The following is a 22,791-nucleotide window of genomic DNA, read 5'->3' on the forward strand; positions in this document are numbered from 1 at the left end:
ACTCTTATCCACAGTCAGTGCATTCATCTATGGGCTCGATTCAATCCGTAATGCTGAAGATCCGCGCTACAGCACAATTGAAATGTAAAGGCAATGTTTCCGTGTTCACTGAGACTGCATTCACGGTAAATGCTGCATATGACGGCTCAATCTGAAATTACCTTTAAATTTCAATCGCGCTGTAGTGCGGATCTTCAGCACTATGGATTGAATCGAAAATGAAAACCATATATCACAGTTATTGCAACCCTCCGATGAAATAGCTGCCATCAGCAGAATCACATTTTAGCCATGTTTCCATTAACTTCACTTTTTCTATTAACTTAACAATAAAATATATCTGACAATTGCCTGCTAGGGTTACGTTACTGTGTCGATAATTTGTAAATCGCTCTGGATAAGAGCGTCTGCTAAATGACTTAAATGTTAAATGATAAAAACAGCTGGACGTAATGACGTCACACCTAAACAAACGATATGTAGTGGTTGACGTGTTTCCACTACCCATGTGTAGCCGGCGCGGTCTGTCTCTTGCCGACTACTGCGTTGTGTTCCGGTGCACTGAAGACAACACACTGGCGTACTTGAAGGCACTTTATTGTGTACAGCTCTCTCACTCTCTCCCAGCCGAGTACAATGCAGACTGTTCAACATCAAAGAGAGAAAATGTTCAACACTCTACCCTCGACCAGAATCCGCCTCTCCCAGCCGAATACAATGCAGACTGAGAAAAGCACAACATCCCTCCGCATATAACCAACTCTAGAGGGCGCACTTACACAACTAACTCTCCCAATATCTGTAGACTACACGAAATGCTGAACAATACAATATTTTGGTGAAATCAACTCACAAAATAAAATAAAAAATAGAAAATGAACGGTTGCAAAAATCTGTAATTCTTTGACCTGTTACATTCACCCCTCTTTAATTTCACCAAAATCCTTCACACTTCGAGGGTGGAAAATAACCAAAAACATATAGAATAAAACTCTTGTCCACTTGGTCCAAGATAGCCCTGGGACTCCATTTCCCATATACAGCGTATAAAGCTACTTACAAAGTAAGTTAAAAGAAAACAGCAGTTGATCAGGCTACTGCCCCTTCTAGTGAATATGATGCCTTATACATCATATGAAATCTTGGAACACTTTCCCTCCATTATGAACATCTCATGACTCAGGTCATACTACTGGTAATAAAGAAAAATATCTTAATCTCAAAAATGTATCTAAAATAAAGAACGGAAAGACAGTGACCTTCTGACTCCTGTAACAAAACCCTTGGTGAGTGGTTTTTGCACCATGTTCTCTATCAAGCGATCGACTGCCTTAACAACCCTGCCAGTACGTGTTCTGACAACCTGACTTTCAAACCCTTGTACTTGGGAGGGTATCTGACTATCAATCAGTGTAACAGGTGAATTGACGTCCGAAGACCCTGTCTCATCTAAGTCAGGAACATCAATTGGGGCAACAGAGTCAGTGTCAGTCATGTGCAAATCAGGGGGTCACTGGAATCCGACAAGTCTCTCACAGGTGAGTATTCATTTTCCCCTTGGCCTCTGACCTCTTTAGACTGGGCTCTCGTGGGTGTCAGTTGAACAGACTTCCTGGACAGAGAGTGGGGCATCTCATTCTCCATCTCAGACTCATCAGCTTCTCCAATAGACTCAGAGTCAGAGGATGCGTTTAACCACGAACATGTACGGTCCTCAGAAGCGTCTACTGCTAGGCCACTCAAAGCATCAACAGAAGGAGGCTGAAACTCACTGGCCACATCCGAGGCAGCTCCATTCGTCTCTTCATTGCTTAGTTCTGGCATGGGCAAGAAGCTCACGTCCAACATCAAATTCCGATGAACAACTTTTGTTTTCCCACTTTCGTCTCTGACTTTGTAAACGTGAGTCTGAGGGTTCCGGTCTATGATGGTATACATAGTGGCTTCCCACTTATCCGCTAACTTCCTCTTCCCCTCTCTCTGCTTTATTAGCTAACAAAACTCGGTCGCCAACGTTCAAGTGGGTTCCACGAACTCTCTTGTTGTAGCCATCAGCTTGATGTTGCTGTCCTTTCCTCGCATGCTGCTGAGCTATGTCGGCAGCCACATGGAGGTTCGCCATCAGTTTCTCGGCATAGGTCTTATAATTCACCACGACTGGATCCCTCAAGACTTGTTTGAAGACCATGTCTACTGGGAGTCTGGGCACTCGACCATACATCAAATAGAATGGAGGATATCCAGTTGTTTCATGAGTGGTGGCATTATACGCAAAAGTCAAAGTCTGTATCTGTTGGGCCCAGTGTTGCTTAGCTGTCAGGGGTAGGGCACGCAACATACTGCCAAGTGTCCTATTGAACCTTTCGGTTTGCCCATTTCCCATGGGATGGTATGCTGTTGTGTGTGTTTTCTTAATCCCTGTGAGGCTGAGGAGTTCAGCTATGAGTTTGCTTTCAAAATTGGCCCCTTGATCAGAATGTATTCGCTCTGGGAAACCGTAGATGCAGAATACGTTATCCCATAACTTCTTCGCTATTTGCTTTGCAGTTTGGTTTACGCAGGGAAAGGCATGAGCCAATTTTGTAAAGTGGTCTGTTATGACTAACACATCGACAGATCTTTGCTTAGAGTCCTCAGCACTCCAAAAATCAATGCACACCAGCTCCATGGGTGCCGAAGTGCGAATGCTCTCCAAGGGAGCTCGGGCAGCTGGTTCAGGGGTCTTTGCAAGGATACAGCGTTGGCAGCATTTCACATATTCCTTGATGTCTCTTCCCATTTGCGGCCAGAAGAAACGCTGTCGGGCGAGGTGTGCTGTCCTAGCCTGCCCTTGATGCCCAGCGAAGTCATGCACACCAGCGAGAGCTTTGGCCTTCAAGCTAGCAGGCAGCACAAACTGATACCTCTTCTCTCTGCTTAATGGGTCTTTGGTTACCCTATATAGGACTCCGTCCTGGACTTTTAGATGATGCCACTGCTTGCACAGTGTCTGGGTCGTAGAGCTAACCTCCTCCTCCCTCGCCTAGGTGGTGGCTCACCCCTCTGAATGAGTGGCAGGACTTCCCTGATAACTGGATCTATTTCCTGGCTGTGCCTCAGCTCGCCGATGGAGAGGGCTGGAAGTGTGTCTTGTTCTGAGGGCACCGCCTGGGGAAGAACATTGAGAAACTGTGTTGCTCTTATCTCTGCTCCCCTTTCCCACTCTACATGAGCTTCACAAGCAGATTTCACATGAGAGGGTTCTTGACTGCCGGCCAGCCTGTCTTGAGTGGGGTCCATAGTTACACAGCACCCTGCATCAAGTGCCTGGAGACACTGGGTCTTACTCCGGAAGAGATCTTGGACTTTCTCCTCTTTGGTTCCCCTCCGCCTCGGCCAAAAGACTTCCATAGGGCTCACTGATCAACCTTTGGCTCACTGATTTAGCAAACGGATCTCTACTCAGGGCATCTGCCACAATGTTCTTTACCCCAGGAATGTGTTTGATACTGAAGGTGTAGGGGGAAAGCTTTGCCACCCACCTCTGTTCGCAAGCGTCAAGTTTTGGTTTGGTCATTATATAGGTCAAAGGATTATTGTCGGTCCACACTGTAAAAGTGTGGCCTTTCAACCAGTGGCTGAATTTTTCACAAACACTCCATTTGAGCGCCAAGAACTCCAGTCGGTGAGCAGGATACCTCTTTTGTGAGCCAGTGAGGGTCTTGCTGGCAAAGGCGATCGGGCGTGCCTTCGTTTCTCCTTCTGGTATCTGGGACAGAACTGCCCCAAGGCCATCAAGAGACGCATCAATGGACAAAACCAAGGGCTTAGAAAAGTCTGGATGGCTAAGGACCACACAATTCAGGAGCTTCTCCTTAAGGCCGGCGAAAGCGGAATCGCAGTCAAGGGTCCAATCCGCAGGTTTGAGCTTTCTGTAGACTCCCGCATTCTGACTGTACTTCCCGGCCTTTCCTCTCCGTTTCTGGCCAGCTGTGAGAGCAAACAGGGGTTTTGCGATGGAGGAGCAATTTGGTATGTAGTGTTGGTAATAAAATACCATCCCCAGGAACGACTTCACTCTGCGAACTGAAGGAGTGCAGCCATCATCTTCCATCAAGTCCCTCTTTGACATTTTGGTGATGACCTCGACCTTCTCTGGGTCAACAGCAACACCGTCACTGTCAACGATGTGTCCGAGAAACTTCACAGATCTCCGCAACAGATGGCATTTTTTTGGACTCAACTTTAGATTGTGCTCCCGTAGCCTCTGGAAAACAACCTCTAATCTGCTGAGGGCCTGCTGTTCATTGGGGGCAAATATCAAGAGATCATCTAGGTAGCACAAGAGACTGCTGAAGTTAAGATCGCTAAAGATACTCATCATCATCCTCATGAAGGACGCTGGACTGTTGCAAAGCCCCTGTGGCATTCTGTTATACTCGTGCAGGCCTAATGGTGTTGTGAAGGCGGTATACTTTTGTCCTCCTCATGCATGGGCAAGTTATAAAATCCAGACGTGAGGTCCATGGTGCTGAAGACAGCATTACCGCCAAGGGCAGCCAAGCAGTCCGATTGATGGGGCAAAGGATGAGCATCCTTGATAGTTCTTGCATTCAGCCATCGAAAGTCTGTGCATATCCGGAGGTCGCCATTTTTCTTCCAAACCATCACGAGTGGAGAAGCATATTCACTCATTGATTTCCCGTATGATTTCCTGTTCCTCCATCTCGGTGAGAACTTGGCGCAGCTTTTGATAGTGGGCTGGCGGCACTCTGCGATATGGAAGACGGAAGGGACGGTCGTCAGTGAGGCGGATCCTATGGGCAAAGCCCTTGGCTTCTCCACAGTCAAGATTATGCTTTGAAAATATATCCTGATATTTCTCCAGCAATGTCACAAGTTGGAGCTTGGTGGAGGGGCTCGCTTCACAATGATCAATGTCGACATTTCCTAGACCAGACTTCTGCAGTCTGTCTTTCAGGTCACCGTTGTTGTCCTGTTTCACATGAGTCACTCCAACAGAGCCAGCATCACTCTGACAGGAACCCTGGAACAGTGTGAGATCTTCAGCTGCAACACAAGTAGAGACGTCCGCAAGCTTGCTGTTCCTTTTCAGTGTGAGTGGTTTGTCTGAGATATTAGTGACTTTCATGGGAGTCCAGCCATCTCCCCATAGCGGTGTTACCACTCTCCCCACCATAATGCCCCGAGGCACACACCTGGAGGTTGTAGGCTCCACCATAACTGTACTCCCAGGTGACTTGGGTATATTACTTGGCAGTCTTCCCCACAGCAGGTACTCTTGTTTGGGAAGGAGAGTCACCGCCTGAGTTAGCTTCACTGTCCCTACTTTTCCTGGGACATCTTCACCCCCTCCATCTTGTGAGACTGGTCATCATTTCTAGAAACTGTTCGCCATCTGGAGACCCTTTTGTGTTGCTCGAGATAAGTGTCCAATAACTGTTCTCGTTTTTCAGCTGATGCAGTACATGTTTCAACATGTTGGTGCCTACTATTATGTCGTCTTTCTGACCAGTGATCACCAGAACTGGGACCATGCACTTTACCCCATACAGACTTAGTTCCATGTCATACATGCACTTGGGGCGCACTTGTACTCCTCCACAGCCAACAAGGATGATATGCTGTGAGAGTTCTTGATGTGGGGTCAAGACGCTATCCGATAGTAGTCTCTGCTCTGCCTCTTCACTTATCGTGCAGGCCATTGAGCCTGTATCGAGGAGCCCTTGCAACTGAGCACAGCCATTAACTGTCACCGGTGCGTGAAATAACTCACTGAACGTCTCAACTCTGTGAATATTCTGAACAATTACCGTGCAATTATCAGACATTGCTTTACAGACATTGACATACATTTCCTTCAATTCTTCACTTTTTTCAAGGGTTGAATCTTCAACGCTCACACATCCCCTTTCCGTATGTGAGCTATCTAGTTTAACCTGGCTCCAACTTGCTCAGAGTTAGGTGGTGTGTGCGCTAACTGTGGCTGAGCGTTAATTCTTGGCCGGCGCTGTTGGCATTCTCTCTTCCAGTGGCCGGGCTTGTAACAGCCCATACAGAGGTTCGCCTGTCTACAGTGTGCAGTAGTTGAATGTTCGGCAGACTGACAGACTTTACATCTACTCTGAACAATGGCTGCTGGCCCCCTGCTTGGTGGCACGACTGCTGTTGTGTGTGCCGTCTGCTCTAGCACACGGTCCAGCAAGCCAATGAGAGACTGCATGCAGATGCTCTCTGTCTGAGGAGAGGATGGAAGCCCCATTGCCTTTGGGTAACCAGTAAGGTCTGTTGGGTTTTCAGCAGCGACTGTCTCTGTGGTTAATGCCTGAGCATGTGCACCAATGTTCTTTGGCCGATAAGATTTGGCTTGACACATTGTTCTAGCCTCTCTCTGATGTTCAACGAGGTGTTCATGAATCTCATTTGCTGTCCACTTTTCAGCTGTTTTGCACTTTAGGACACTTGTAAGAGCGGGGTCGGGACAGTGTTTCACCAGCATCATTGTGACTTCGTGAGAGGGGTCCTCAATGTTTCGCCCCTGCCTTCTCAGACACTCATCTGCGACATCCACAGCCTTGTTCAAGCGTATCCAATAGTCCATGGGACTTTCTCCAGCCAGAGGAAGTGTGTTATAGAAATCTGCTAAAGGCATAGAGGAGTAGGTTAACTCACTGAAATGTTGTTTCAGAATATCAAAGACGAGCTTGGAGTTCTCAGCTGGCTGCAGCGATGGCATACTGCGCAGGGTAACTTTAACAATGTCTCTAGCCTTTCCCATTAGTCTTGACATTATCTCCTGGGAGTGCTCTTGCGGGTGTACACCCCTCTTATTCAGGTAAACGCTCATAATCTCTTCCCACTCATGCACTGTGTGTTTGTCTGTTCCATCACCCCCTGAAGTACGGCGGCTCTTTGACATCTGTCTTCATGACTAATTTTACTCCTGTCATGTTCAAATCAGACTGTCCATATCCTAAGTTCAGGCTAGGCGTAGGAGTGGTTTGGTTATCTGCACTACCAACAGATCTCTGTAATTGGCTAGCAATGTTCTCTCCTATTTCATGAGCTAACTGTGTGATGAGACTCCCTAGGTCTGCAGAACTCACATGTGAACTAGACACTGGCTGACGTGGAGAATGTTCATCTGTTTGGGTGTGAGTGTATGAAAATGCAGGACAGCCCACTGAACTAACGCTGCTTGCAATGTCTGGAGCATCTCTTAAGCTACTCATGTGTGGTGCGGGGGAATATTCATCAGTGCGTAAGCGTGTGGACGAGAGTACAGGTCTGCCTAGTATACCAGCACCCCTAACCGGCGTGCTCTCCACCATACTCATAAACCTGCCCCTCCCCAGGCTTACCCCTGCAGCCTCTCCAACACTAAATGGTGTCTGCGCATCCTTGCCATCAGCCATTTTTTTTTTTTTTTTTTAAATAGAAAGTTGTAATAGACTATGGTAATGATATGTGAGTCACCAGAACATGTGAATATGAAAAAAAAATTGTAAAATGATAGAAGTAGCTGAGGTAAGCAATTAAGAGCTACAATTTACACATTAATGTTTGCCCTTATACTTGTAACGTTCGAAGAGGTTCCTACTCGTCACAGCAACCACCGGCGATCACCCTGGCGATGATCTGAGCGAAGATAATCCGGGTCACGGCACCAATGTAGCCGGCTTGGTCTGTCTCTTGCCGACTACTGCGTTGTGTTCCGGTGCACTGAAGACAACACACTGGCGTACTTGAAGGCACTTTATTGTGTACAGCTCTCTCACTCTCTCCCAGCCGAGTACAATGCAGACTGTTCAACATCAAAGAGAGAAAATGTTCAACACTCTACCCTCGACCAGAATCCGCCTCTCCCAGCCGAATACAATGCAGACTGAGAAAAGCACAACATCCCTCCGCATATAACCAACTCTAGAGGGCGCACTTACACAACTAACTCTCCCAATATCTGTAGACTACACGAAATGCTGAACAATACAATATTTTGGTGAAATCAACTCACAAAATAAAATAAAAAATAGAAAATGAACGGTTGCAAAAATCTGTAATTCTTTGACCTGTTACACATGGACGTAATGACGTCACACCTAAACAAATTATATGTAGTGGTTGAAGTATTTCCACTACCCATTTAGGCAAATTGCGCAATAATAAATTGGCAACAGCCTGAATGCCCTCCCACCTATCTGTTTCATGTCTCAGGTAGCCTGCGAAAGCCAGCATGGATAGAATGCAATAATTAACTAATATTTACCATATTCTAATAATTCTCATGTGGCAACGTATCGCCACGGTCTGTGCCATGGTGAAACTTGCACTCCTGTAGATCTGAAAGAATTGGATGGTGAAATTGCCAGCCAACCAGAAAAGCAAGGCGAAGCAATTCAGGCATTCTTGAAAGCCAGGACTATCGTTGTCCTGCAAAGAAACATAATTTTTGTAGTTGAAAAAAAATAATGTGGAGTGGAGCTTTATATTTACGCGGTGACATTACGTGTCCCGCGCACCATAAAAATGATTCGGCAATCATTATTCATTCGAAAAACACAGTTTCCATCATCATTTGTCGCAATAAATAATAATAATATAATAAGCCATTTAGCAGACGCTCTTATCCAAAGCGACTTACAGTCATGCGTGCATACATTTTTGTGTATGGGTGGTCCCGGGGATCGAACCCACTACCTTGGCGTTACAAACGCCGTGCTCTACCAGATGAGCTACAGAGGAAAGTTAGACAAAAATAAAAATCCACCCGTCGAACAGATATTTTTTTTCTTCCGATCTTTAGAACATGTCTCCTATATCTGCCGTTTCCATTACACATAGCAACGTCGAATAGTCGAATAGACCTAGGTCAATGAAAACCTGTCTAGTGACATGTTGCCAGTCAGACTATGGAATTTCACATCTTTTTATTTTCCTCTCCTCTAGAATGTGAAGGGTACTGAGAAATACATTGACCATTATGACATCGCCCCAAATAAAGTGTTCCTCTACTTAACTGAGGTAAGACCTCTTGTATCAAAAGCCATGACATCAATGAGCACCAGCTATGACTACTGTACAAAATTGAATCACAAAAGTTATATCTTGAGACCTCGTGTTCTCGCCAAGGCTGCCCTCTCTTTCCTCTGACGTTGTATTGTCGCTATGTATTCCAGATCACAGAGGAACCAAAGTGTGTAGCGTTTCGGGCCAAACAGATCAGTCCCATGGGCCTGGTGCAGCCTGCTGCTGCTGTGGTCTATGACTACTACAATCCAGGTATACCACCATCTTTAGTTTAGGGTATGTTATGTCTATGGTTGTAAGGTATCTGGGAGGTCCATGGGGCTGGTGCAGCCTGGTCAAATGTAGTTCACAATAAAGGGAATAGGGTGCCATATGGGACGTACCCATTGTCTGAGTGACTAATGCTGAACTATGTCCCTACAGAGAGGAGCTGCACTGTGTTCTACAGTGCACCCCAGAAGAGCAACATGATCTCCAAGCTCTGTCGAGACAATGTGTGCTCCTGTGCAGAGGGTATGTGCACTCCTTACAGCTTGTATTTTCAGAACAGAATATATAAAAAATAATAATAATATGCCATTTAGCAGACGCTTTTATCCAAAGCGACTTACAGTCATGCGTGCATACATTTTTTGTGTATGGGTGGTCCCGGGGATCGAACCCACTACCTTGGCGTTACAAGCGCCGTGCTCTACCAGCTGAGCTACAGAGGACCACATAGTTTATTGTGAACTATCGTGAACTATTTTGTATGTATTTTTATTTGCTTTGTTTCAGGTGACTGCCCAAAGAAGAAAGTCACTTACAGTAAACAAATAGAGAAAGAGACTCGCAGAAGCTTTGCTTGTTTCTCTCCTGCTGTGAATTATGGTGAGTTTATACCTCTAACCCAAATACTCTCTTCTTTCTAATGTGCTGTAGTCGGTACTAACACCACTTCATGTTGTCCTTCTGACAGTTTACGTCATCAAGATTGTCAACTCATCCGATGATGGAGTTTTTAAACATTATACCACATTACTGACCAATATCCTACAGACAGGTGAGTGCTCTACTCTACAGGTCTTCACAATATTACAGTCTACGTCACAAATGGCACCCTATTTCCTATGGTGCACTACTTTGGATGGGCCCTGGTCAAAAGTAGTACACTATATAGGGAAAAGAGTGCCATTTGGTACGCACACATTCTCTTGAAGTATTTCTTTTACATTATTGTTGTGCTGGTTCTCTGCAATGCCAGGTAAAGACATGCTGCAGACTGGAGCAGTGAGAGACATGATCAAACGTAAAGCCTGTGATGAGTTTGACATGAAGACTGACAGTAACTACCTGATCATGGGGAGAGATGGGACCATCTCTGACACCACTGACCACAGTGGGAAGTAAGTGATGAGTCCCAAATGGCACCCTATTCCCTGTATAGTACACTACTTTTAAGCAGGGTTCATAGGGCTCTGGTCAAAAGTAGTGCACCATGTTATAAAAATAAAAATAATTAGGTGTGTGTTATATTTGTGCTATTTCACATGTACAAGTGTGTATTATACGCATGTGTGAATTGCATATCCCAAATCCCCCTGAGACACGGCCAGGGTCAAAAATAGTGCATTATATATGGAATTGGGTGCACAGGAGGTTGGTGGCACCTTAATTGGGGAGGACGGGCTCGTGGTAATGGCTGGAGCGGAATAAGTGGAATGGTATCAAACACATGGTTTCTATGGTTTCTTTCCAGTCATTATTATGAGCCATCCTCCCCTCAGCAGCTTCCACTGATAGGGTGCCATTTGGGACACACAGTCATCCTTTTCAATTAACTACAGTTGAAGTCGGAAGTTTACATACACCTTAGCCAAATACATTTAAACTCAGTTTTTCACAATTCCTGACATTTAATCCTAGTAAAAATTCCCTGTCTTAGGTCAGTTAGGATCACCACTTTATTTTAAGAATGTGAAATGTCAGAATAATAGTAGAGAGAATTATTTATTTCAGCTTTTCTTTATTTCGACACGTTCCCAGTTGGTCAGAAGTTTACATACACTCAATTAGTATTTGGTAGCGTTGCCTTTAAATTGTTTAACTTGGGTCAAACGTTTCGGGTAGCCTTCCACAAGCTTCCCACAATAAGTTGGGTGAATTTTGGCCCATTCCTCCTGACAGAGCTGGTGTAACTGAGTCAGGTTTGTAGGCCTCCTTGCTCTCACACGCTTTTTCAGTTCTGCCCACACATTTTCTATAGGATTGAGGTCAGGGCTTTGTGATGGCCACTCCAATACCTTGACTTTGGTGTCCTTAAGCCATTTTGCCACAACTTTGGAAGTATGCTTGGGGTCATTGTCCATTTGGAAGACCCATTTGCGACCAAGCTTTAACTTCCTGACTGATGTCTTGAGATGTTGCTTCAATATATCCACATAATTTTCCTTCCTCATGATGCCATCTATTTTGTGAAGTGCACCAGTCCCACCTGCAGCAAAGCACCCCCACAGCATGATGCTGCCACCCCCGTGCTTCACGGTTGGGATGGTGTTCTTCGGCTTGCAAGCCTACCCCTTTATCCTCCAAACATAATGATGGTCATTATGGCCAAACAGTTCTATTTTTGTTTAATCAGACCAGAGGACATTTCTCCAAAAAGTACGATCTTTGTCCCCATGTGCAGTTGCAAACCGTAGTCTGGCTTTTTTATGGCGGTTTTGGAGCAGTGGCTTCTTCCTTGCTGAGTGGCCTTTCAGGTTATGTCGATATAGGACTCGTTTTACTGTGGATACAGATACTTTTGTATCTGTTTCATCCAGCACCTTCATAAGGTCCTTTGCTGTTGTTCTGGGATTGATTTTCACTTTTCGCACCAAAGTACGTTCATCTCTAGGAGATAGAACGCGTCTCCTTCCTGAGGGGTATGACGGCTGCGTGGTCCCATGGTGTTTATACTTGCGTACTATTGTTTGTACAGATGAACGTGGTACCTTCAGGCGTTTGGAAATTGCTCCCAAGGATGAACCAGACTTGTGGAGGTCTGCAATTTTTTTTCTGAGGTCTTGGCTAATTTCTTTTGATTTTCCCATGATGTCAAGCAAAGAGGCACTGAGTTTGAAGGTAGGCCTTGAAATACATCCACAGGTACACCTCCAACTGACTCAAATGACGTCAATTAGCCTATCAGAAGCATCTAAAGCCATGACATCATTTTCTGGATTTTTCCTATCTGTTTAAAGGCACAGTCAACTTAGTGTATGTAAACTTCTGACCCACTGGAATTGTGATACAGTGAATTATAAGTGAAATAATCTGTCTGTAAACAATTGTTGGAAAAATTACTTGTGTCATGCACAAAGTAGATGTCCTAACCAACTTGCCAAAACTATCGTTTGTTAACAAGACATTTGTGGAGTGGTTGAAAAACTAGTTTTAATGACTCCAACCTAAGGTATGTAAACTTCCGACTTCAACTGTACATGTGTCAATATATTGTAAGAGTGTTGATATAATACATGGAATCATCAGGTAAAAAAGACAGCATTGAGGATATCAATTACAATATCTTGGAACTATTTGGGCCCTAGATTGTGATTTCTCTATTGGGGAATGTACAGTATATGTACAGTGTAGAACAGGAGACTATTCCAGTGCAGTTTGAGTAAGAGACTCCAATGCTGTCCACCCAGGCCTGTATAACTAAATGTTGTCCACCACAGGCCTGTACAACTAAATGTTGGCCTACCCATGCCCGTATAACTAAATGCTGTCTTCTGTAGGCCTGTCTATGTCCTGGATAATACGATTTGGATGGAAGAGATTCCAGAGGAGAGGAAGTGTAAAGTTACTAACTACCGTAAAGCCTGCAACATGTTCAAGGACTTCATGGAACATTACAAGCTCAACCAGTGTTCAATCTAAACCGCGGTTGCCTTCAGTGAACGTCCAGATATAAATACATGTTTTTCTGCCATTGAGAATAGGGAAATATGTAGGCTCTTTGCAACACATTTCTATCTGAAACGTTCCAGAAAGTTGTGCCTCCTGAATGTCACGTGACCCAGGATGACTGTCTTGGACATCAACACAGACAGTGACTGTGATACAGAGTAGGATATATCTTTTTAGAAATAAAGGAAAGCAGAAAGCACACTCAGTATCTCCATAAACCATGTGCTTTTATTAACAGTGCATATTCACAGAGAAAATAGAAAGACGAATGAGTGCCATATTGTTGAAACACAAAGATAGTGATGATGTGTCTAATACTCCTTAATAAAATAACCTGTGATTGGCTACACAGTCTGTATGGCTGCTGTTTGGGTTCATGATGTCAGAGAGGTTAAAGGGACTCTGTTGTGGCACCAAGGGTGCTGTGTTGTTACAGTGGTGAACACCAGGGGGAGTGAGAGCACTATAGCTCATCTAATGCTAATGTTTCCCTCAGGACAATATTGTTATAAGTTGGTAATGAACTGTTATAACCCAGCAATTAAACAATATAACCTTGTAATTAACTGTTATAACTTGGTAATGAACTGTGATAACCAGGCAATGAAACATTATAACTCTAGCCCTTTAACATACGCTGAAGCTGTAAAACATTCACACTGTAGTTTCAGCTTCTGAAGAAAAACTATATAAACGGTAATTCTCCTGTTGACGGTGTTTATTTAAGACTGAAAACCAAAAGTTAGTCAAATATCTAATGTAGTTTTGCATGTTCAATAACACTAAGTAATATAATCATGGGTATTGGTTTTTTATATTTACTCCAACTTTTGTCATATTTCACAACCCACTTGTATTTATCAAATCAAATCAAATCTTACAAATTCTAAATCTGCACTGTTCGTTCTACTCTGAAAACCCCCTCAAAGTGTCTAGGGGTTTTACTGTATATGGAGCCAAATGACAAAGGCGTGAATAAAAAAAAAACACACAAAAAAACCACATCAAATTAGAAAAATATTTTGTAAATGCTGAGCTAGTGTATAAAATAAAATAAATTAGCAATTCCATTTTTCATTTTTGGACTTTTGAAAAAGAACAGATATGAACAAAGTTGATAATAATTGTGCTGCTCACATATGCAATAATCATGACATATATATATTCTCCACCGGTTTTAAAAAGCACACTTTAGGACAGCTGCCATACTTAATTAGAAACGCTGGAATGCTAGACTGCTGTTCTCGAAATAACCAAAAGATATGTGTTTTAAAATCAAAGCTCAGATAAAGCTGCATAATGATCCATTATACACAGTATACAGTTATGCATATACAGTACATACAGCAAATCAATGCACAGATAGTGATACGTTTTATATGTGAGATGGCTTTAGGTTAAGTCAGTTTGTTCTTAGATACAACTGAAAAAGAAATTATGTTTCAAAAGCTTTTGCTTTGCGTGGTTGGTTGGTTTCACTGTAAGCACATTGTTCATTGCACTTAGATCATGGAGAAGAAACAACTGATGAGTTCATAAACTCCACTGTTATGTCGTCCTGTCTGAGCTGGCAAGGTAAAGATACAACTTCATGCATTGGGACCATCTCCTTCACAACATGGCTCAATTATTATACTTCAATCTATCACTGATCTGAACGACGTGTGGTCTCATAATATCAGTTACAGTATATACACACTTCATACCTCCTCATAGTTTTACATCAATGACTGAACAAAAAGGTAAATACACTACACACATAGGATGCGTCCCAAATGGCACCCGATTTCCTACATAGTGCACTACTTTTGACCAGAGCCCAATGGGCCCTGGTCAAAAGTAGTGCACTACATAAGGAATAGGGTGCCATTTCGGACAAAGTAAACTCCATAGCACACCACTGGGAGGAGTCAACTGGGGTTATATTGTTACTTCATGATGTTTTGGGGCTTCAGAGAACACTAACCGGATGACGTGGCTCTGATCAGATGTGCAAATCAAAGGGACAGCTCTGGGAAAGCTCATTGCACCTGTATATTATGTATAGTACATTGGTTTTGTGTCATTGCTCAGTGCTAGCACATGTGCTCTGACCTGGGGGCAAAAATACATACATTAGATAAAATGCTTTCCAATACTTCAAGTGCTGCACTTGATTTGGTTTGCCTGAACCAATGGAACAGTCCCAAAAGTGCAAACTCAAATAAATAGGTAAATCAAGCACATCTCAAACACTTTTCAAATACTTTCAAGTATTTTACCTATTTTTTTGACCCAGGTCAGGCTATGGTTGGTTTGTCTGTCCGGCCCAGATCTGGGGTACATCCCAAATGGCAACCTATTCCCTATATAGTGCACTACTTTTGACCACAGCCCTATGGGTTTCTGGTAATAAGTAGTGCACTATGAAGGTAATAGGGGGCCATTTGGGACACACCCTGGTAGTGGTAACCTACTGCAGGTAGCGATAAACCTTGAAGCAGTGGTTGCCAGAGTCAGCCACAGCCACGTGTCCATCAGAGGTGAGAGACAGGCCCTGTGGACCATAGAGAGGGTCTGCTGTGGTGTTGATGTAGGACAGGAATGACCCGGAACTATCAAACACCTGCAGGACAATACAAAATCAAGGTCAGGGTCAGCTGTACTCATAATGACTTACATTACTTATGATCATATTATTTTTGATTTAACTCAAAAGAGTAAACAAAAAATAATTACTAAGGCTGCTTGTTGATCTTGTCATCAAGATCATCAACTGACCTGTATTCTGCTGTTCCCCCAGTCGGCAACGATGATGTTCCCGTTGGCGTCCACAGCAACGCCCGTCGGGGCGTTGAACTGTCCGTTCCCCTCGCCATGGGAACCAAACTTAAACAGGAACTCCCCGTCTGCACTGTACACCTATTAGGGAAGGGATTCAAACTGTTCAGAAGTAGTGTGCCCTAACCCTAGCTTTGATTTCCACATCTCGGTTCAACCCTAACTTTAACCACAACCCTAGCTTCATGTCCACATCCAGGTTCAATCCTAACCCTCAACCACAACCACAACCTTAACTCAACCACAACCTTAATCCTAGCTTCATGTCCACTTCCCGGTTCAACCATAACCCTAGCCTCAAGCACAACCTTAAACCACAACCCTAACCTAAACTGTTCAGAGGTAGTCTAATACGCACATCCAACAGTTACCATAACAGAGTTTGGGGATTTCTACTCCTTTCATTTGAAATTATTCAAACTGACATCAGATACCCAACAGTGGGAGTTGGACATTTTCCTGTGGCACAGTGACAGAACGCTGAAGGCCTGAAGTCAAAGCATTTTAAACCAACCTGATATGACTACAGTAACAATACACACACACACAGCGAGAGAAAGAGAATAGTGAGACATACCTTCACTGAATGGTTGTGGAAGTCTGTTACCACAATCTCATTTTTGTTGTTGATCGCCACAAAGTGGGGACCTAGGGTAGGGGAGGGGAGGGGAGGGAGAGAGGAAAGGGGGAGAGAGAAGATGAGTCATCAACATAACAGTGCAGTAGAGGAAGTTCCAGACTATTTTAGGACTTTGTACACAACAGGACTGTGGAAACACTAGTCACAAAGGGAAACACAAAGCAATGTACAATGTAAGACACGGCAATGGGCAGTTGTATCATGAAGAGACTGATATACAATACATCAATACTTACTGAACGCAGGGCCAGATTTACTCAGCTTGGGTTCCAGTGAAATGTTTGTACCACTTTTCTCTAAAAAAGAAACAATAAAAGGTCAAAGTCAGAGATGAGATTGAAATGTTTCTCCATGTAGCTAGTGGAGCCATATCATTGGAAGATTATAGAAATGGAAGAGAATCACATTGACCAAAGAGTGAAAAGCAGAAAGGAGAATACAAGGTTTTTTTCCCCCAGTACCTGCAAACTGTCTGAAGCACAAATCAAATCAAAGGGACAGCTATGGGAAAGCTCATTGCATATATTATGTTGTCATGACTCTCCTGGGTGAGGATCAAAGGCCTCAGATCAGCTTGGCAAATGGCTGACAACAACTAGACCCTCTCACCCACAGAAGAAGGGAAGGGGGGCTGGGCCAGTTTTGACACCTCGTAAATCTAAGAGGAAGAGAATCTGTCTCTGGCCCTCTAGTATGGTGATTGGAATGTGCTTTGTCCCCCAGAAGACTTTTGACGCCAAAACTATAACGTCCAAAAAGTAAACACTGGATCAATATTTCTAACATCCGAATGTTTGGAATGGTCAGTGGGGAACTAAAGACTAATCATGTCATATTGTTTATTATTTTGTGATAAATGCTATAACGAAAATACTGTAATTTGGAAAGTATACACACTTTATCTGTCAAGTTTACATCCAATATGTTGTGTATATAATATAGATAATTATGAGAGTATTTTTGGTAAGATAGGAATGTGATTTTAGTTTTCTAATGAGATCAGAGGTTTTCATATGTAAGTTATGCACGGTGACTAGCCACACCCCAAGTGAGCTCAGAGATCGTGTCAGCAAGTAGGAACACCCCTTTTACCAGAGTGCATAAAAAGCCTTGGTAACTAAATATATATTAGACCAGAAAGAGTGGAGCTGTGGCTACACAGCTGAAAATGGTTAGACCAGAAAGCGTGGAGACTGTAGTCCACTCGTTTGAAATAATTGGAACGTTGAACCTCAACACGAGGTGAAGAAGATGAACTCCCTAGACCAGAACATTGCCAGTCTGCAGCTGTCCGTGTAAAGGGATCTAGAACTTTGACTAACCACATGAGGTGGGAAGAAGAAAATCCCATCTCAGACAATCACTGGTGCATCTGAGTATCTGTTCTATTTGAACACTCCACTCCAAGCCAGAACAACTAAGAAGAAGGACATTGTGACCTCTCGTGGATAAGCAGAGCCTTACACCGAAACGGGACACTAAAACCGACCCCTTCCCATATAAGGATTGATTGGTTTCAACGGAGAGACGACGAACAAAGACATCTACACGTAAATACATTGATGACTTCTTACCCAAACAGGCGGTGGTTCGTGAGCAAAGTATTATGATTACTTTGAAGGTAGCTTCCAAATGTATCAATGATAAGTTGACTCTCTTTGTCTCTCCCTCTCCCCCTCCCTCTCTCTTCCTTACCCCTCCCTCTTTTGATAACCAAGCAGTCATGTTGTTAGTCCGCTAGGGACTTTTTCTCATGTATTAAGTGTATGTATTCTGTGTTATTATTTAGTTAGCTAGTAAATAAATAATTAAGCCAATTTGTGTAGTGCTGAATCATTAGTAAAGCTGGCGTTCTTGCGGATCCAAGAATTCTGCGACCGTTCAGAATGAGACTGATAAGAGGTAATGATTGATACGTTGACTGTTTTATATATAGTGATAGGTAGAGACCTTTTAGAGTTTAATTCGGGAGATGGTAACTCTATAAACAACTTCTTCCGTGGTGCCCCAAATCCTAATGAGTTAATTGTTACATGATTAATTTAATCGAGTAACAATTAAACAGTTAGTTGATTCGATAAATAACAGTCATCATATTAATGAAAGTCACGTCACGACAATGTATAGGACATTGGTTTGTGTCATTGCTAAGTGCTAGCTGTGCCCAGACCTGGTGCAAATACAGTATACGGTATATGTCAAATACTTTCACTGTGCTTGTTTTGGTTTGCCTGGTCCAATAGAACAGGAATTGTTCCAAAAATAGTCCCAAACCTGCAAACCCACAGATAGATCAAGCAAGGAGTGTCTCCCCTACCTGTGAACTGTCTGTCTGACGTCCCCCTGGCTCCAAACTTGGTGACCAGCTTCCCATTAGCCTGGAAGATGAACACGCAGCAGGCCTTGTTGTCCACAGTGATGATGTGTCCGTTCCTGTCCACCGCCACGCCCTTAGGGCCCATCAGACGACCCGCCCCGATCTTACTCTGTCAGGGAGAGAGGGAGAAAATGGAGGGTCAGAGGGATGGAGAGGGAGAGATGTGAATTGTGATGTGATGAGTCTGATCTGACGTGCAAATCAAAGGAGCAGCTATGGGAAAGCTCAGTGCACCCTGTATGTATAGAACATACAAGGAGAGGGGATATAGTAGAGACTGTTTAATGTTGACGTTTCAGCTCAAGGTCTTTCTCAAGACCAGTCTCCTAGAGTGACCTCATGACCTCTCACCTTGAACTTCCCGTCGGAGGAGAAGGTGCTGACCCAGCGGTTGTCGTAGTCGGCCACGATGATGTCACCGTTCATATCCACGGTGACCCCCGTGGGGCGCTGCAGTTGCCCCGGCGACCGACCCCTGACCCCAAACCTCAGCTTGAATGCCCCATCGTTGGAGAACACCTGGATAAGAATACCACAACAACAACACTCAGAAACAGATTTGGATTTGAAATACCTTTTTCTTAAGGGACAATAAGGAATAAGGTGGCATTTGAGATTTGCCCTGAAATATGTGCTTGACCTGTGATACTTTGATTGAAACTATAGCCTTAACCTAATACATTTGTCTGCTTTGCATCCATTAATTTAGTACACTCATTCCACTCTGCACACTGTCACTTATACACATAGTTACCTTTCTCTCACTGGTTGTATGGTTGGAGTCTCACCTGTATACACTGGTTGTTGCTGTCAGCCACTACGATGCGTCCATTGCTGGAGGTGGAGATTCCCTGGAGGTTTGTAAACTCTGCTTTATCTCTCCCTCTGGTTCCTGTCAAATACACACATCCAGTAAGAAGACTGAGTCAAACCATCACACATACAGTAAGAACATTGAGTCAAACCATCACACATCCAGTAAGAACACTGAGTCAAACCATCACACATCCAGTAAGAACACTGAGTCAAACCATCACACATCCAGTAAGAACACTGAGTCTCAGTGTCCATGGACCCAAGAGCTAAATAGCAGAGTCATGAGTTATCACAGAGAGACCTCAAAAGATCTTCATCAGTAAGATTGGTGTGAGCAGTGAAACAAAGTGTGAGTATTTTCCTTATTTTCCCACAGCATTGTCTGTACCCTGCACTTTGAGAAAACGAAGAGAGCTATTATCCAACTTGATCGTGATATGTGGTCATCTTACAGTCTTACTGTACCTGCATGCACTGCCTCTGGATACGAGAGTAAAATAACAAGTCAAAAGTGAATGTCTTCATCAGTAACACTGCTTAAAAAACGATGGGAGCATTGAACCAATGTGTTAGTATTCCCTTCTTTTCCCCATGGCTTGTTTTGTCCCATGCAGGCTTTTGAACTGATTATCAAAGAGAGTAGCAAAGAAAGCTGTTTTAAAATGTTTTTACTTGCAATTTGCAATCATGACTTGTGATTGTCTTACCTACCTTAGTTAAATCCACTTATTTCAAGTCATAGGATAAATGACTAAAAAGTCAATATGAGCAGCTGTACCACAGAGTTAGACTAATATTAGTAGGTATTACATGTCTCTATGATCTGCACCCACCGACTCTGTAGATGAGTTCATCCTCGATGGGGTTCTCCTTCTTCTTAGTGGTGCTGTACATACTGGAGGGTCTCCTCACAGCCTTCTGTCTGATGTGGCCCCCTGTCCCACTAGGACTCTTCACCCTCCTTTTCACATCTTCTGGAGACTGCAGGACGTCCGAGGGCTTGACCGCACGCAGCCGGAATGGACTGCTCCTGACCGGCTGGTCGTACAGGAGGAGAGAGAAGGAGAACTCCCCCTCAGAGCGCATGGTGTAGCCCACCTGCAGAATATTTTGGAACAGACCCTTATCAGGCACCTCGAGGGGAATATAGTCTTAGACAGACTGTACTGCTGTATACAAAATAAACACTGTACATTAAACAATTTACACAATACATTAATTGCATAAATGACATATATTACATTACACAATACATATATTGCAAGTTACGATGTCATACACTAAGTACAATTATCCTCACCTCATACGTCCCATTCTTATTATCCACCACCTCTGTCTCCGTGGTTACCGCCCCGTCCACCGACACGATCTCGGCCCGCAGCGCCGCGTTGCCCGTCTTCACCAGCTCGCTGTCCTTGTCCTTGGTCGTCACGGTGACGGTGGTGTGCTGGCCAACCAGGGTGTGGCGTAGTCCCTCTCCCGTGGCGACAGAGGTGTGGCCTACGGCTCCTGTGGTGATGAGCACGCCCAAGTTCTGGATGGAACGACGAAGACCCTCCGTCTCCACCTGGCAGTCAAGATGGCCGTTCTCATGGGGCTGGGAGGGGGCAAGGGCAGGTTTGTTACATTTAACCAGCATCCTTATGCTTTGTTCCAAATAGCAACCTATATAGTGCACTACTTTTTGGGACATAGCCTATATCTTCATTGTATATGTACAGTACCAGTCAAAAGTTTGGACACACCTACTCATTCCAGGGTTTTTCTTTATTTTTACTATTTTCTACATTGTAATTTAGAATAATAGCAAAGACATCAAAACTATGAAATAACACATATGGAATCATGTAGTAACCAAAAAAGTGTTAAACAAATCTAAATATATTTTATATTTGAGATTCTTCAAAGTAGCCACACTTTGCCTTGATGACAGCTTTGCACACTCTTGGCATTCTCTCAACCAGCTTCATGAGGTAGTCACCTGGAATCCATTTCAATTAACAGGTGTGCCTTGTTAAAAGTTCATTTGTGGAATTTATTTCCTTCTTAATGCGTTTGAGCCAATCAGTTGTGTTGTGACAAGATAGGGGGGTAAACAAAAGCAAAGCAAAGAGAAACGACAGTTCATCATTATTATTTTAAGGTCAATCAATCCGGAAAATGTCAAGTGCAGTCGCAAAAACCATCAAGCGCTATGATGAAACTGGCTCTCATGAGGACTGCCACAGGAAAGGAAGACCCAGAGTTACCTCTGCTGCAGAGGATAAGTTAATTAGAGTTATCAGCCTCAGAAATTGCAGGCCAAATAAATGCTTCACAGAGTTCAAGTAACAGACACATCTCAACATCAACTGTTCAGAGGAGACTCCGTGAATCAGGCTTTCATGGTCGAATTGCTGCAAAGCAACCACTACTAAAGGACACCAATAAGAAGACGATACAATTATTATAAATTTTTTTTGGGGGGGTAGATCAGCTTAATATTGTAGATAGATTGTAACTTCTATCAATGTAATTGTCTGCATCACTTCCAATCCCCCATGTTTTTTATATACACTGCTCATAAAAATTAAGGGAACACTAAAATAACACATCCTACATCTGATTGAATGAAATAATCTTATTAAATACTTTTTTCTTTACATAGTTGAATGTGCTGACAACAAAATCACACAAAAATTATCAATGGAAATCAAATGTATCAACCCATGGAGGTCTGGATTTGGAGTCACACTCAAAATTAAAGTGGAAAACCACACTACAGGCTGATCCAACTTTGATGTAATGTCCTTAAAACAAGTCAAAATGAGGCTCAGTAGTGTGTGTGGCCTCCACGTGCCTGTATGACCTCCCTACAACGCCTGGGCATGCTCCTGATGAGGTGGCGGATGGTCTCCTGAGGGATCTCCTCCCAGACCTGGACTAAAGCATCCGCCAACTCCTGGACAGTCTGTGGTGCAATGTGGCGTTGGTGGATGGAGCGAGACATGATGTCCCAGATGTGCTCAATTGGATTCAGGTCTGGGGAACGGGCGGGCCAGTCCATAGCATCAATGCCTTCCTCTTGCAGGAACTGCTGACACACTCCACATGAGGTCTAGCATTGTCTTGCATTAGGAGGAACCCAGGGCCAACCGCACCAGCATATGGTCTCACAAGGGGTCTGAGGATCTCA

General features: G+C 43.7%; 2 protein-coding genes across 3 annotated transcripts in view; one reads left to right on the forward strand and one right to left on the reverse strand.

Annotated features, from left to right (window-relative positions):
- The window catches only part of LOC123483544 (complement C4-like), a 31,369-nt gene extending 18,052 nt beyond the window's left edge, over window positions 1–13,317 (forward strand). The window contains exons 34-40 of the mRNA XM_045213768.1: window positions 8,947–9,021; window positions 9,177–9,279; window positions 9,451–9,540; window positions 9,805–9,897; window positions 9,986–10,069; window positions 10,271–10,412; window positions 12,792–13,317. Of these exons, the coding sequence (XP_045069703.1) occupies window positions 8,947–9,021; window positions 9,177–9,279; window positions 9,451–9,540; window positions 9,805–9,897; window positions 9,986–10,069; window positions 10,271–10,412; window positions 12,792–12,933 (729 nt within the window). The 3' untranslated portion in view covers window positions 12,934–13,317. The remainder of the gene's footprint in view (window positions 1–8,946; window positions 9,022–9,176; window positions 9,280–9,450; window positions 9,541–9,804; window positions 9,898–9,985; window positions 10,070–10,270; window positions 10,413–12,791) is intronic.
- Window positions 13,174–22,791, reverse strand: part of LOC121567887 (tripartite motif-containing protein 3-like) — a 43,908-nt gene continuing 34,290 nt past the window's right edge. For both annotated transcript variants that reach the window (XM_045213772.1, XM_045213774.1), the window contains exons 7-15: window positions 20,917–21,213; window positions 20,450–20,714; window positions 19,589–19,692; window positions 19,152–19,319; window positions 18,741–18,909; window positions 16,660–16,719; window positions 16,361–16,431; window positions 15,724–15,864; window positions 13,174–15,568 (exon numbers count right to left, since the gene is read on the reverse strand). In XM_045213772.1, coding sequence (XP_045069707.1) covers window positions 15,416–15,568; window positions 15,724–15,864; window positions 16,361–16,431; window positions 16,660–16,719; window positions 18,741–18,909; window positions 19,152–19,319; window positions 19,589–19,692; window positions 20,450–20,714; window positions 20,917–21,213 — 1,428 coding nt within the window. In that variant the 3' untranslated portion in view covers window positions 13,174–15,415. The remainder of the gene's footprint in view (window positions 15,569–15,723; window positions 15,865–16,360; window positions 16,432–16,659; window positions 16,720–18,740; window positions 18,910–19,151; window positions 19,320–19,588; window positions 19,693–20,449; window positions 20,715–20,916; window positions 21,214–22,791) is intronic.

The sequence above is a fragment of the Coregonus clupeaformis genome, chromosome 5, assembly GCF_020615455.1.
Source record: "Coregonus clupeaformis isolate EN_2021a chromosome 5, ASM2061545v1, whole genome shotgun sequence".
NCBI lineage: Eukaryota > Metazoa > Chordata > Actinopteri > Salmoniformes > Salmonidae > Coregonus > Coregonus clupeaformis.